We start from the raw sequence: 13829 nt of genomic DNA on the forward strand, positions 1-13829 counted from the left end.
AAATAACTAATGCACCCACAGCGCCACCGCAAGAAGAACCCCCAGCCGCGAACGTACATTTGCCGGCCGGCCTGCTGCTCTCTGCACATAGTCGGTCTATTTATTATTGCAAGAGTTGCAATATACACTAGAGAGAGGAGCAAAAGAAGGCCTTTTACCGCGCAGGTATGACCCACTTAGGCGCCTGCCAGCAGCACAAAAAATGTAGAAAAATGCTTGCTTGGCTCACCGTTATATCTATGACGTCCATCCGAGTTGCAATAATGTATGGGTTTGCAGGCGGAATGCACTAGTGCGTGCATTTCTACATATAAATAATGAGAGCCGTGCTTGATTGAAGAATCGCATTAGGGAGAAAATGACTATATGCGTGTTAGATGCAATCAAAAGCAACGGTATTACTCTTCCGAGCGATAATTTGAAACATTAATTGGTCACCAGCCGCGGGTCAGATACATTATTATTATTGTTTCGGCTCTTCATAAATATTTTATGAGAGATCGAAGCAGCGAGATATGGAATTCTTTAATTTATTTAAATCTGCGGGAAATGAGATGGAAATTAAAAGAAATCGATCGGCCAACACCTGAGCTTGTTTCGAAACCGGATCAGATAAAATTTAATGATAATAAAAAAAAATTCAAACAGGCTCGGAGTAAAAGTTTTAATAAATAAAATTGTCTCTCTCAGTCAGATCAATTTGGAACTTGCATTTCAAAACTTATATATGTGCCGTTTAACGAGGTCACGTGTATTACACCATCATTGGCACACCACTAATAAATTAGACGGCTCGTTTTATTATTTGAATGTACATGCGTGGGCCAAAATAGACCGGCCGGCGAGCATCAGCGCAGCTGTTTTTCCCGGTCCGAAGGTCTGAATTTAATTCCGTCACGTATAAATAATTTCTGCATTCCGACGAGCGCGGCGACTTTCGGCGAATATCAATTGTGCAATTCAATGCTCGGCTGCGGCGGTTCGTGCGGCGTCGTACCCGCACCATATGATTTTTGCGCACCGGCGGCTCGAGAAGAGAAGTAGGGGCCCGTTTATGATGGAGAAACTTCATTTGGCGTGACGTCACAGCAGCAGCCTCGCGGTGCTCGTGACAAAAGGTATAAGGAGGTGGTGGTATGTCGGTTTGGATCGAGGTCGGTGTTGCTGCAATCAGCTGCTTATAGCGAGGCAAGGTTGGCGAGATGCCGGCCGGCTCTTTAAATTTTTCCTCCGCGGCGACTGTCAACGAGATGAAGAAATTCCTCCCCAAATTTTACAGCTTTTTTACGGCCGGCGCGAGCCTCCCACGTCTCCTATCAATCCAATATGCGTGCGGTCCACAAACAAAATACACATTATTGTGTTTGAATTCTAATCTTGAAAGGCATAAAAATAAAAATAAAAGGCAGCCGGCGGGTTTGAAGGGAAATTACATCAATTCACTGTGAATCGGAAAGGAAAAAGATATAAATCTGACATTCAAACAAGATTTTGAATTTTTTTAGATTTGCAATTATATATTTGATACTTGACATGAATTCATTTTAGCAATCAGTGTCATTTTTTTTTTAAATCCCACAAGCAAATCCTCACGGCAGCCGACTTATTTCAAGCAGCGGTTTTGGTTTCGAATTTCAAACCACCCAGCCCACACCTTTTGAGAAAGACGAGGCTACTCGCGGTGGCTCCTTGCTCGATTTTGTTGTTGAAATCCGCCAACACCTGATACTGGCGACCAGATGGGAGAGCATCCCGCCGTATCTTTCTTTAATTGTTCTCGGCTCTCATCATATAATATGCATAATATAATTCACAGCGCGAGAGAGAGAGAAAAACCGCTGCTTTGTGTATAACTAGAAAATAATTCTGGCTAGGCGTGTATCAAATGTCACTGCGCCCTGCCTATTGTAACAGGAAATAAGAATCGTGTGTGCGACCTTCGCCAGGATTGTTATTCAATAACAAGTTCTCTTATAAACGCTGCTGCGATATTTTTCTTTCTTATTTCATCTGCCGGGCACGCACACTCGAGCGATCGAATCAGCGTATATTGTGTTTCAGCAGTCGCGCCGCGTAACTCCAATTAGCCGGCTATCGAGTATAATTCTTTTCAGTGGTGCTGTGAGTAAAATAAATATACACGTAATCCACTCTCTCTCCGGCACGTTTTTGCGCGAGCGAAAGTTGCAGCAGCGATTCGCGAACTTGGGGAATGCGGTCAGGCCGGCGCAGTTCAAGGGGCGCCCTTCCTTTCAATGAAAAAAATTTGTCAAATCAAATATTGGGGCCCGTCGATGGGGGATGAAGAGTGCGCGAAAATTATTATTGTGAAACCCGAAGGAAATTGGCCTTTCTAGGAAAGGATTGTGAGTAAAGCTACCGAAAAACAGTTTGGAGGGCGTTTATGGCGCAAAACGAGCCTCTAATTTGACACAAATTCCTAGAACAGCTGGTTTATGGCTGGATAATGGCTGCTGTACAAAGCAAATAAAATTTGAGTGCCAAAGCGAGCGAGTGCACACCGCGTTTCTACAGAAAATAGTTTTGTAAAAGTCATAAAATCCACTGCACTGCTGCTGGGTCATCCTTCGCATTATTTCCGCGTTTGCAGAATTCCGCGAACATAATGTGTAGCTGTAAAAAAAATTATATACGTATGTTCTGACGACGTGCAATTTCAAGCGCGGGGAGACTTTCTAAGAAGCTGTCTGGAGAAATCTGATGTTTTTGCTCAAATTAAAAATTTAAAAAAGAAAGTTTGAAAATTTTAATTACTCACTTGCTTCTTTGTTTGTAGATGCATTTATAAAAATAATTTAAATAATTCTTATAAAATTGTTTATGCTATTTTCCTTTTGATATATGTTTAGATTTTTTGTTTTTAAATTTTTAACCGCACCAAAATCTATAATGTTTTTTTTTTAATTGAACACATTTCATCTTGTTAAAAAATAGCGGAGCATAATTTGGCATAATTTTTTGTTTCATATGTGCCCAAATTTGATCAAATTAAAAATTTAAAAGAAAGTTTGAAAATTTTAAATATTTACATTGCTTCTTTTGTATATAGACGTAAAAATATATTTGCAAATTATCTTTATTAAATTTTTTTAACTTTTCCTTTTGGTTTGCTTTCAGAATTTTTTAAGTGCTGATTTTTTTTTAAATGGAACATTTTTCCTCTTGTTACATTTTATAGCGGAGCATAATTTGGCCACACAACTCGAGGCGAAATAATGATTTCACTCATTCAATGCTAGAGAGGCTGGGAGTGTGGTTTCAGGCAAGGCTACATAAACCCACAGCGATACTGCATTAAAATAAAAGAGCTCAATTGCGCTTTGTAATTGTTGAACTAACCCGTGTATGCTCTCTCGTACAAAGTATGAGCAGTAAGTGGCAGTTTCGAGAGGGGAACGATACATTACGGCATAATACCGAGAGCAAAAGCGGCAAGGCCGACGAAAGATAAATTACCACGTATCAGACGGTGTATGTGAGCAACCGCTCTTTCGAATATATTAATTGATATATGTACAAGGCAAGGCGCACTAGTTGTACATACAAATGCCTCTCCATGGAAAAGCGGCGAGTGAGACTTCAATCATTCATAACATCGCAACCGGCAAGGGTCATTGCTAATGCAAATTCAAGGGAACTCCTCTCGCCCGCGTTGAGCTTTTGAAAGTGACCTCATTGCCATCATCGTAGTGACCTCTTAAAATTTGTGCACGACCCTTCTGCGCAGCCAGGTGAATAATCTGCAACCTTCGATTGATTGATTTTATACCAATGCGACAATTTAAAACCGGTTTGATATTTCGTGTACAGGAATGTAGAGAAAAAGTTGGATAAATCTCAAAGAGAGAATTTCAAGTCCGGTTTCCTAATCTCCAAAGGTGGTGCGTGGGTCACTCCATTGAATTAAATTAATGTTGTTTTGATGATATAATTCACGTGGACAGCAGTAAGAATTAAGCAGCTGACCCGGTTTATCTTTTTGTTTCTCTCTGGCGGGACGAGCGCGCCACAGGTTTTATTTTTTTGCTCGCGCGAATGACAATAAACTTGCACCCAGTTTCTGCAGCAGCCAAGTCGACTCCGCTGATTCTCAGCTGGGTGCTCGCTCGCGTGACGTCACACAAGAAGGGAAAGTTTGGGGAGCTGCGGCCGCGAATACCATTGCAAAGCAGCTGGTCCTGCCGAGCGGTGGGTGCTTCTCTTTTTCAGCTGCTAATCGATTTTTCACGCTGGGGGAGCGTGGTAAAAAAAATCCAATCACGATTAATTAAAATTGGTCGTAAATTTAAATGGTAAAAAAAATCAAGTGGGAGGAAATTTACAAAAAAAAGGCACAGCTGAGGTTAATTGACGTTTAAAGAGCTGCGATCGTTTTGTAACCTTTTGAATGTTAACGAGTGGATTTCACCTTCGTCGCGCGACTACGCAACATTAGAATGGCACGGCCGACATCATTTTTACGCGTCTGCGGAGCGAAAGTTGCGAACGCGAATATGGGGCAAGCCGCGGAGCCTTGACATAACTGCGCGCGCGATGCTGGCGCCGTAATATCCGTGTTTGGGATTATTTGTGCGATTCAAGTCTGTTTTCGTTCGCGTTTCTGCAGGTAAACAAACCAATTTGCAGCGCACCACGCCGATAATTAAAAAAAAAAACGCAAAGAGGCAGAAATGAAAACGAAGGTCATCTCTCTTGACGGCTAATCCTGGCCGTCGCGCGTTGGCCTTGTTGCAAAGGCGCGGCTTGGATTCTACATAGACTGCTCCCAACGCAAATATGCGTGCCGGCCGGTAAAATTTATTCAATTTAGACAGGCTGCTTAACAGTTGTACGAGCTATGAGGAAGAAAATTTTCAAGAACACTTAAAAAAAAACAGCAACAACAAAACATAATTAAATTTAAAATTTTAAATATGTTGGGCTTTTGAATTTATTCTATATAAAAGATTCACCCTCTTGTCAAATCGTATTTCTATCTCAGATTTTTTCTTTTGGCATGAAATGACCAAGGGAAATAAAATAAATCATGCGTGAGATCAAAAGGAGAATCTCATCAAGTCCTATATATTAAAGCTTTTGTGTGCTCACCCTTGGTGGATGGAGTTGGGGACGTCGATGCTGTGAGATGAGGTCCTTTTGCGGTCAGCGCCGGCCATGTCAGCGAGCCGGGCGAAATCAGTGTCCTGGTCCATGAGGCGTGCGGATTTGCGCGACTCCAACAGACGAACTTCGTCCAGACGCTTGACTAGCGTCAGAATTGGCGATCCACGCTGCAAAAAAAAGATGGAAACAATTAGTTGGATTCGAAGAAAGTAAATATTTACTATGCAAACGAAAAGATAATTCAAAGAATAAAAGGAAATGACGATAATGCGCGAGAGGCATTTCCTTTAGCGTGGATGACTGATAAAGCCTTTTATTATGTGGAGGATTAGTCACTTAAAGGGATATAGCTTCATTGAATTGTGCGCATTAAGTTGAAAAAATAATGGAAGAATATAACTGGTCGTATACAATTAGCGGTAGCGAGAAAAAGGAGGTTAAGTGCGTCGTCGCGCGTTGAATTGCAACAAAGCGAGCGGACTGTCATTCGCACACGTGCATTTACTTCCTCGAAGAAGAAGGATTATACGATTGCCTAAGCAAATATTTACATCCATACTTTCCATCAAGAAGGGCGGATGCATCATCGCGGCGGGACAAATGTGTGAGCAATATTTGCTTATTAACTTGGCCGTGTGCCACTCTCTGCGCGCGTTCTCGAGTGTCAAATGGCACTGCTGCCATTTGCAGGCACTGTTTGCATTCACGAAAAACAAAACAACGGTGCTTTGACCAGCGCTCGCATATACAATTTGCAAGGGTAATCGGCACTCTGAAAAAAGAACAGTATATTATTTTCGGTTCCGGCCCAACGGGGGAGGGGGACGGAATAAAATACGCTGGACAATTGCAGCAGCAGAGAGAGGATTGGAAATGGAAAACGCGAGCTTAATCCGGCTCGAACCGGAAGCTTAATTTTATTAGGTCCTCTCTGGCGTAAAACTACTTTTGATCAGAGATAGGGAAACAGGTGCACCGTTTTTGTTCGTCGGAATTCCCACTTCAAATTGATTACACCGATTTGATTTTATTTTTATTGCATACAGAAAAGCACCATTATAAGAAGGCATTTAAAATAATTAATTTAATTATTAAGACGGGGTAAATTAAATAAAACTGGAAAATATGAGAACAATGAATAATAAAATTAAAGATTAATTAATTTTTTTTAATTTAATTTTAGTAATTTTTAATCTAAGAATAAGTAGGGAATGAATTAAAATCTATTAAAAATTTTGTCATAAAACTTCAATTTAATAAATTATTGTCAAGATTCAGCCAAATTTGGATAAAAAAAAATCAATATTAATTTTTAATTATGATTTTTTTTAATAGCTTGGTTTCTTAACCTAATTAAAACGATCTGAAAGGATTAGTATCTTCTATAATATTGTTCTTTTATCTACGGTCAGATTTAATAAGAACGTACGCAGCGAAGCCGGGTGAAAAAAGAGCATCAACAAGCCATTTAACTGGTTTTTCCAGCACGCAGCGATATAAAAAGGAAGAGATCCTACTTCTCCTCACGGTTAGAGGAGCGTTGCGTATTATTATATGAAAATTCCTAGCTCTCCGAGTGTGTAACTGCGTCACAGCCTGATCCTGGTCTGTAGGAGAGAGAGCAAGCAAGGTGTCCCTCCTCTCTCGCCAGCTTGCCCGTGTCGGATTCGAATTTATATTTTTATATCTGCGCACAAAAATAAAGTGAGTCTCGCGTGAGCTCGCCGGCCGGCTGCGCCTAACAACAAAGATCCGTGACGTCATCTCACGGGAGGGCACAATAGATTTTTCCCTGCCTGCCTGCCAACAGCCCTTTTGGCCCTTGACAATTCGGCACACCAGCGGATCGCTCTCTCGCTCGCTCACTCGGTAATCACGCATTTTTTATTACGACCGGCAAACCAACCAGCAGCAGCAGCAGACTTTGTTGCCTTTAATAATGCGTAGGCAGCGCGGAGCTAGACTCGTTTATAAACAGCGCGCAGTAAAATACTCTGGCAGCCGAGCGCGTACGCAAAACTCGAGCTAGCCGGCCGGCCGGCCGGCGAACCAAACCACTTCCACACAAACAATAAAAAACTTCCAAGCAGGCCACGCCGAGGAACGGGAAGTCCGACAAAATAAAAAAAATAAGGCGTTCGTCGAAGGATAGTGCAATTTTGGTTTAGCAAGAAAAGAGAAATAAAAAAATAATTAAGAGCCTCAAACAAAAAACAGAAAACATTTTTTTATTATTTTTATTTAAATAATCACTAATTGAATATTATTGCAAATATTTCAATATTTTTTAAATATCGTTTTAATTTTTTTTTAATTGACGTAATTTTTTACTTGGGCAATTAGCAATTATTATTAATTTTCATCAAAATGCTATCACAATTATTGCGAAAAATATAGCTTAATAAAGAGCAAAATATTAAAATAATATTCACTACTTAACCACCTTTGTGATGCAAGTTTTTTAATTTATTTTTTAATCTTATTCAGTACATTTTTTCCTCTCTTTATTTTTCTTTTTTTTTCATTGACAAAAAGCCCATATTTTTTCATTTCGATTATTATAAGTTTCTGGACCGTTAGAAGTGCAATGGTAAGAACTAAACGCAGCATTTTATTTTATCTCGGAGTCGAGCAATTTACGGTGGAAATTGCAGAAACTTCCACTTGACGCGCGAAATGGAGCAGAAAAGCAAGGGAGCCGAGTAGAAAATGACACATCTCAAACGGAGAAAAGAGAGTCCCTCCTATGGAAGATATAAATTCTATGACTGTACTCTTGATTGCATTTTGCGCGGCGAGAGTTTGTGTTGCCGCTGCTTTTCAACTCGGAGAGCAGCAGGAAAAGTGCGGAAGCGGCTGTGGCAGCTCTAGTGCAAAATCGATTCTCCGCGTTCTCATTGAGAGCGCGCATAGTTTTCACTCAAAGTCGTGAAAGAGAAAGGTGTCCCATAAAAATATATAAATCGTGAGAGAGTGTATTAGCAATTGCGCGCCTTTTGCCTTTCTTTCGACGAGAGGGAGAAAATTATACCAAGTAATTTTTTTAGTCGGTGTAAATTTCTTTTAATAAATAAACATTATTTCAAGTTGCAAATTACAATCGAAGCCGGCGCAGTTTTATGACAAGTCATCCAGCATAAAATTATTTCACATCTGCATAATTTACTAATGTATGCCGATGAGAAACGCTTTTCTATACCCGGCCGTCGAAATAGAATCACAATCGGTCGAGCGCGGCCGTAAAACAATTATTACTGGAATAAGAAAATAAAATTTCACGTGTCTTGGTCTCGGAGCGAAAATTCACGCGTGATTGATTTGATAGAAAAGTTCTCACGTGAATGGGGAATTAACCGTACACAAGAAAAGTCGCGTGAGGAGAATATATATGAGAATAGATGCTGCGCGTAAAAGTTCAAAATTAAAATACATATACAGAGGCGTGGGCCAATCACGTTACCATCCTTGTGCGGCTTCCCTGAGAATGCATGTGCTCTCCAGCTGAAAATAGAAAGAGGGCACGTTTTGCTGCTCCCTCCCTGTTATTTCGTCGCAGCTTGATCAAGCGCCTAATAGAACGGAGATAATTGCTTTTGCAGTGCAAAAACGCGACATAATTGAGAGATGGAGAGAAATGGGGAAGGAGAGCTTTTAATACGTTCCACTTGCGCCAAGTTTCAGCTCTTGACAGGTCATGAAAAGTGAATGTACGTTTGCAAGAGCCGGCAAGTTCGTGGTCGCTCGAATATTGTGTTCTCGGCAGCGTTTTGCGGGGAAATTCCATAAATTAGATAAAAAAAGGTATGAGCAAAAAAGCAGAGAGGAGAATAATATTGCGTTCTGCTTTCTTGAGTCGTAAAACTTCAACTCGAGTTAGAAAGGCCGATAAAGTCACTTGGCAGCTGAAACATTTTTTCCAACTTTTTGGGAAACAGAATAATTCAAAAAAATTTGAAAAATAGGAGAAATATAAGCATTTGGAAAATTGAATTTGGTAAAAAAAGTAATTATTTTTTATTTATTCATAGTATTTTTAAAATAATCAATATTATAGTCGAAAAAATTTTAATAAATATTTTTATATTTGTAAAATTGATATATTTTATAATTCAATTAAATTTTAGTTTCAATTATTTTATAATCAATTTTTTTTTAATAAAAAATGCTAAATTTTAATAATTAAATTTAAATAGCATTCATCTTGAAGTAAATTATTTTTTATTAAATGTATTGCTGTAAAATACTTAAGTCATGATTATTTTTGCAATGCCTTTTTCTACTTTTAATTTTTTTTATTTCTTTATTTTCTTTTTTCAAAATTTGAACCTTTCATCTAAATAAGAAAAAAATGAAAAGAAGGGGTTATTTAAATTCCTTTGCGTGATTTTATTTTTATTTATAATCTTATATGTATAAGATTATAAAATATATTTAAGTTTCCTTCCTTTTAAAATTCTCTCTTTATTCCAGATAAGCCTTCGGAAGCCATAACGCTCAACGATCTACCTCCGGTCAGGTTGAAAACTTATTTTCAAGGGAAAAACGGGACAAACACCAAATAATTGCGGCGGCGTGAAACAATGAAGGAAGGAGGAAATTATTCTGAGAAATCCACATGAAAAGCCACCATTGCATTCAAAAGAAATTGTGTTTCAGGAAACAATTAAAAAATAAGTATTTTTTTCATTTTTTGCTAATTTTTTTGTTCTTACCTCTAGGGCGGCAGGGTTGAGGGTGACCGTGACCTCGTCTTTGTTCTCGCCCCTGACGTGGGCGACGACGTTGGCCGACACTTCCCTGCCGTTGTGGGTGAGGAAAACCTTCTGGCCAGCCTCGAGGGTGAGTCCGTGGATGGAGCGGAAGCCGGGCCCGACCAAGTCCCTCTCGGGGAATTCGCAGGTGGTGCGGGGCGCCGGCGACTCGAGCCGGACACTGTACGAGCCCGACTTGACGGCGCAGATGACGCCGGGCACGAAAATATTGTCCTTGGAAGGCACGCACACTCGGGTGCCGACGATGGAGCGCTTTGCCAATCTCTTGCCCGTCGACATGATTTTCGCTTGTTCAGCGAGAGACGGGGGCTGAGACGAGAATTCGGCGGTGGCGAATCTACTCGGCGATCACTTGACAGTATTTGCACTTGAGTTCAACTGGACGACAAACAACGATTCGGCATCAAGCGCAGTGGATTCGGCCGCAAAGCACATAATCAACGGAGCTACGAGGGGTACGTCTGAACTCGTCGTCGGCATCAGCTGCTCTGCCCGGGCCGCAGATATTTTCTCCTACCACAGCTGACATGATAACAACAAAACCCACGTGACCGTCGGCTCGCGCCCTCATTGGTCGCGGCCCTTTCTGACCTACATACCCCATTGGCTGCCGAGATCATAACATTCGGCCATCGTGTGTTGCTATGCCGGTCTTTTGCAACGCCGACACAGCCTTTTTTCGGCCGAACACGTTCAATTGCGTTGTGCAAACTTGTTCATAAGTACTGGAATGAAATTTGTCACATAATTGCAACCGGTTTAGAATGATTTCTACAGTTTTCTCGGCCAAGTCGGCGTTTTTCGGCGGCCGGTGACAGCTGAAGCGGCGTTCTAAGGCCTGCCCCTCCAGCTCTGACGTCATCCTTCAAAGAAAAATGACCTTGTTTACTTTGGCTTCTCCTCGATGTGCGGTCAATTTTTCTTGGGTTTTCGCTTTTTATTCAGCCTTAATCCTTAATCTCTTCAGCAATGCTCCACATCTTAAATCTACGACTAAAGCAGACCGAAGAGGCTAAAGAGACTGAAATGTAATTAAGAGTATGTTTGTTTTCAATAAATAAAAAATATAATATTTGAATAAAAATTTTAAAATTTTAGAAGGAATAAAAAATTGAGTGGCACAATTTAAGTATCAAATTAATGTAAAAAATAATAGCAACATGTGTAGCACGTAACCGCACGTAACATTATTTTGCAATCTAATAATTAAAAAAAGATTTTTATTAAAAATAGTTAAATTAAAAAAAAAAATGAATCAATTTCTTTGCATTGCTAATTTAAAGCTTCTATTAGGAGACTGAATATAATTTTCGTATGAGGTACCATGATAGCTTTTCCGTTGGGAATTTTTTTTCGCTTCACATTCTTTCAAATTTTTGCAAATAAAAGGGACTTATAATTAGAAATAATTTGACTTAATTGAATTTTTCATAATATATTAGAATAGATTTTATTTGATTTACTCTTCATTCAGAGTCAAGATTTTATTTCATTTTGTACCTTCCGCATTAAAAAAAGAGGAATAATGATTGATACATTTTTTCTGAGTATATTCATCATGAATTTATTTTAAAGCAACAGTTAAAAGGAAGTCGCCGTACTATTACAAATAGTATTTTTTTGTTTTTCTTTATAATAACAAAATTAGCTTCAATATTTGATTTTTAAATTCTTATACATTTTTTGCTAATACCACAATTTTAATATGAGATAATATAAATTATAAATAAAAATACTTATAAAATAAGTAAGGAATAACTTGAATGCATCGGTAAAAACAACATAGTTAACCAATTATGATGCCGCCACCGAAAATAGTCTTGACAATTATTATTCATGGCGTAGTGCGTAATTTGAGCTGCTAGTGTAAAAACCGGTGGTATTTCGCAGAAAACTAGACTTTTCTGCAATTTTTCAATAGAAACTTTTGATTTCTCGAGTGAATCTTTTTACTTTCGCTGCTCATTAAAATCTTTTATCGACCGGCGTCTTACACCGAGAGTTTACTTGCCTTTATGGCAAGCAATAAAATACGTATTCCGTACATACAAAATTGGAGTCCAAGACAAAAAGTGCAACACCAGTCGTTCACGGCACCTCGTGGCTGCACCAGGTACTACTAACAAAGACCTTTGACAGAAAGGGCGCTAGTGTTTGAATATCTGAATTTTCCCGCCCCCTGCAATTTCGCTCTATCGATTCAAAAACACGAGGAAAAATGACTGCTGAAGTTTGAATGGAATGTACATAGTGAAGTTGTGAGTGTAATCAGGAGTCATCCGCGTTGTAAATAGTCATTTTTAACTGTTTTTCGTCCCCTACGTAATTTTAAAGAACCGCTCTAGCCATCAGACGCGATAGTTGGCCCCAAATTCGGCGCCGTCTCGTGAAAAAAGCAGCCGAAAATCGATCGTCGCTGAGCCGCTACCTGCTCGGCCGCACCATTTTTGCATCCCGGTTTTTGCGACTTGAGGGTGTTTCCAGTGATTGACCCTTTGAGCACCCTGCCGAGCATAGGTGAGCCGAAGGTCTGACCGTGAATTAACTTCACTGTCCTTTTACTCGCGCTAATTCCTGCCTCGCAAGATTGTGCGCAGCGAGCTGTCATTTGGTGCGAATTTGGCCAATTTTGAGCACCGAAAGAGCACCGGGCAAGCATTTGAAGGCGACCGGCGCCGGCGAAAATTTTATTTTGCGCCCGGCACGACGGCCGGGTGTCGCGTTTCGAGCTGTCTTTGCATAATTTTGAGTTTGTTTATTTGTTTTCGTTGAATGCCGACAATCATCATGGCTCCCGTTGACATTGACAGCAGACAAAGTTTTGAGTGGGGGGCACAGCAACAACAGAGAAAATCACCTGCGTCCGAAATTCCCCAAAATTGATTTTTTGATCCGCGATAAATTATTTCTGAAAATTTACAATCAACTTGGTTGAAATTTTATAATCAGAGATGCACTCGGGTTTATTGTGTAAATTCTTTTAAATTTTTTATTTTATCAAATTTGTATATTTTTTTAAAAATTTATTTTTCAAATTAAAAAATAAAGATTGATAATGCAGCATGATAAAATGTAAGATCTGTTACTTTAATAGAGCTATGCAGACTGATTTGATAGCATAAATTATTTCTGCAAGTTATTTTTTAAAGCTGAGCCTGAATTATTTTCCGAGCGTAGGAGTTAAAAAATTATTAAAATCAATTTTTTCAAATTTTTTATTATATCCAATCACTCTCTGCTACAAAATTCATTTATTAAGCTCTCATATTAAAAACCCGTAACAAAAGAAAATTATTGAATAAATACACATGTACGGAACTGAGTATTTTATTTTAATATTGATTCTTTTTCTAGAATGAAGTGGCTCGGATCTGATCCAACGGCTGGCGGAAACGAACACCCATCTTCTGGAATCCTGGGAAATGGTCATCAAACCTCGCCGGAAATGCTACGAAATCCTCAAGTGTGTATCCTGACTGCCTACACTTGCCATCTCTGTCTGTTTTTGGAGCTTCTTGTGTCCCTTCATCCTAATAATAGAGACGTTATCAGCTAATAATCAAACCAATAATCAAATCACAGCAAAGTAAATCTCAGATTAATGTAAAAAATTGTTTGATAATTAATTTTATCACAAATCTTGACACCTGTCATGTTCTTTCTAACAAATTTCACTTTCTCATAATAGAAAATAATTGAAATTTTAAAAATAAACCAAATATTAAAATATTTTTATACAATTTATCAATCAATCAAATTTCTACTAAACAAATGCAAAGTTATACATTTTTTTTTTTATAAAAATTGATTTTATGTATCTATTTGCTGAAAAACCTATCGCACCTAAAGCCTTTCCACCATCCTCTGTTTTCTTTCAGTATGCGCATCCCAATTTAGCCTACTCGTCTGTGTACACTTGAGTTCTGTCCCTCT

The 13829-nt window shown here is 39.1% G+C and overlaps 2 protein-coding genes across 7 annotated transcripts in view; one reads left to right on the plus strand and one right to left on the minus strand.

Annotated features, from left to right (window-relative positions):
• Positions 1-10398, minus strand: part of LOC132205519 (zinc finger protein 704) — a 55972-nt gene extending 45574 nt beyond the window's left edge. Inside the window, exons 1-2 of the mRNA XM_059634611.1 lie at positions 9837-10398; positions 5110-5291 (exon numbers count right to left, since the gene is read on the minus strand). Coding sequence (XP_059490594.1) covers positions 5110-5291; positions 9837-10175 — 521 coding nt within the window. The 5' untranslated portion in view covers positions 10176-10398. The remainder of the gene's footprint in view (positions 1-5109; positions 5292-9836) is intronic.
• Positions 10399-12080: 1682 nt separating this feature from the next.
• The window catches only part of LOC132203799 (pumilio homolog 2), a 103260-nt gene continuing 101511 nt past the window's right edge, over positions 12081-13829 (plus strand). For 2 of the 6 annotated variants that reach the window (XM_059631866.1, XM_059631888.1), the window contains exons 1-2: positions 12096-12413; positions 13251-13359. In XM_059631866.1, the coding sequence (XP_059487849.1) occupies positions 13252-13359 (108 nt within the window). In that variant the 5' untranslated portion in view covers positions 12096-12413; position 13251. Of the gene's footprint in view, positions 12414-13250; positions 13360-13829 lie in introns of all 6 variants that reach the window. The other 4 variants (XM_059631898.1, XM_059631908.1, XM_059631876.1 and 1 more) reach the window with 3 other exon arrangements.

This window comes from Neocloeon triangulifer, unplaced genomic scaffold (assembly GCF_031216515.1).
Source record: "Neocloeon triangulifer isolate White Clay Creek 2 clone unplaced genomic scaffold, ASM3121651v1 ptg000002l, whole genome shotgun sequence".
In the NCBI taxonomy this organism is placed as follows: domain Eukaryota; kingdom Metazoa; phylum Arthropoda; class Insecta; order Ephemeroptera; family Baetidae; genus Neocloeon; species Neocloeon triangulifer.